The 391-nt window shown below is 59.6% G+C and overlaps 1 protein-coding gene across 1 annotated transcript in view; it reads right to left on the bottom strand.

Annotated features, from left to right (window-relative positions):
• LOC104527236 (brevican core protein-like) overlaps positions 1-391 on the bottom strand; it is a gene marked incomplete at its 3' end in the record, with an annotated part of 12,682 nt that overhangs the window by 5,363 nt on the left and 6,928 nt on the right. The window contains 1 exon segment of the mRNA XM_029085681.1: positions 266-390. Coding sequence (XP_028941514.1) covers positions 266-390 — 125 coding nt within the window.

Below are 391 nucleotides of genomic sequence, written 5' to 3'. Positions count from 1 at the left end.
CCCCCCCCCCCCTGCCACATCTCCCTGCCATTCCCTCTGCTCCTGGCATTCGTTGGTGGCCAGGGAGAAGAGATCAGTGCCTGATCTCTCCTTGAGGACACACACTCGTGTGTGTCAAAACACCCAAAGCTTTGCAGAGCTCAGAGGTTTTGGGGCCGGCGCCTGCGATTCGGGGTGGCTTTTTGGACAAGGGGTTATTGGGGTGAGTTAAAGCGGCTGCAAAAGCAAAAGGAGGGCAGGATGGGGCTGGTGAGACCCCAAGCACCTGGGAGGTCCTCAGCGTAGCAGTAGACGTCGTACATGTCCTCTGGGTCCACCACCCCGTAGTTCCTCACCCCAGGGAAGCCGTTCATGTCTCCGTAACAGGCTTCACGGGGCGTGTGGATGGGGG

The sequence above is a fragment of the Antrostomus carolinensis genome, unplaced genomic scaffold, assembly GCF_000700745.2.
Source record: "Antrostomus carolinensis isolate BGI_N321 unplaced genomic scaffold, ASM70074v2 scaffold24766, whole genome shotgun sequence".
NCBI classification, from domain to species: Eukaryota; Metazoa; Chordata; class Aves; order Caprimulgiformes; family Caprimulgidae; genus Antrostomus; species Antrostomus carolinensis.
Note: the sequence above shows the minus strand (reverse complement) of the source record. Positions and strands in the feature narration are given on the sequence as shown.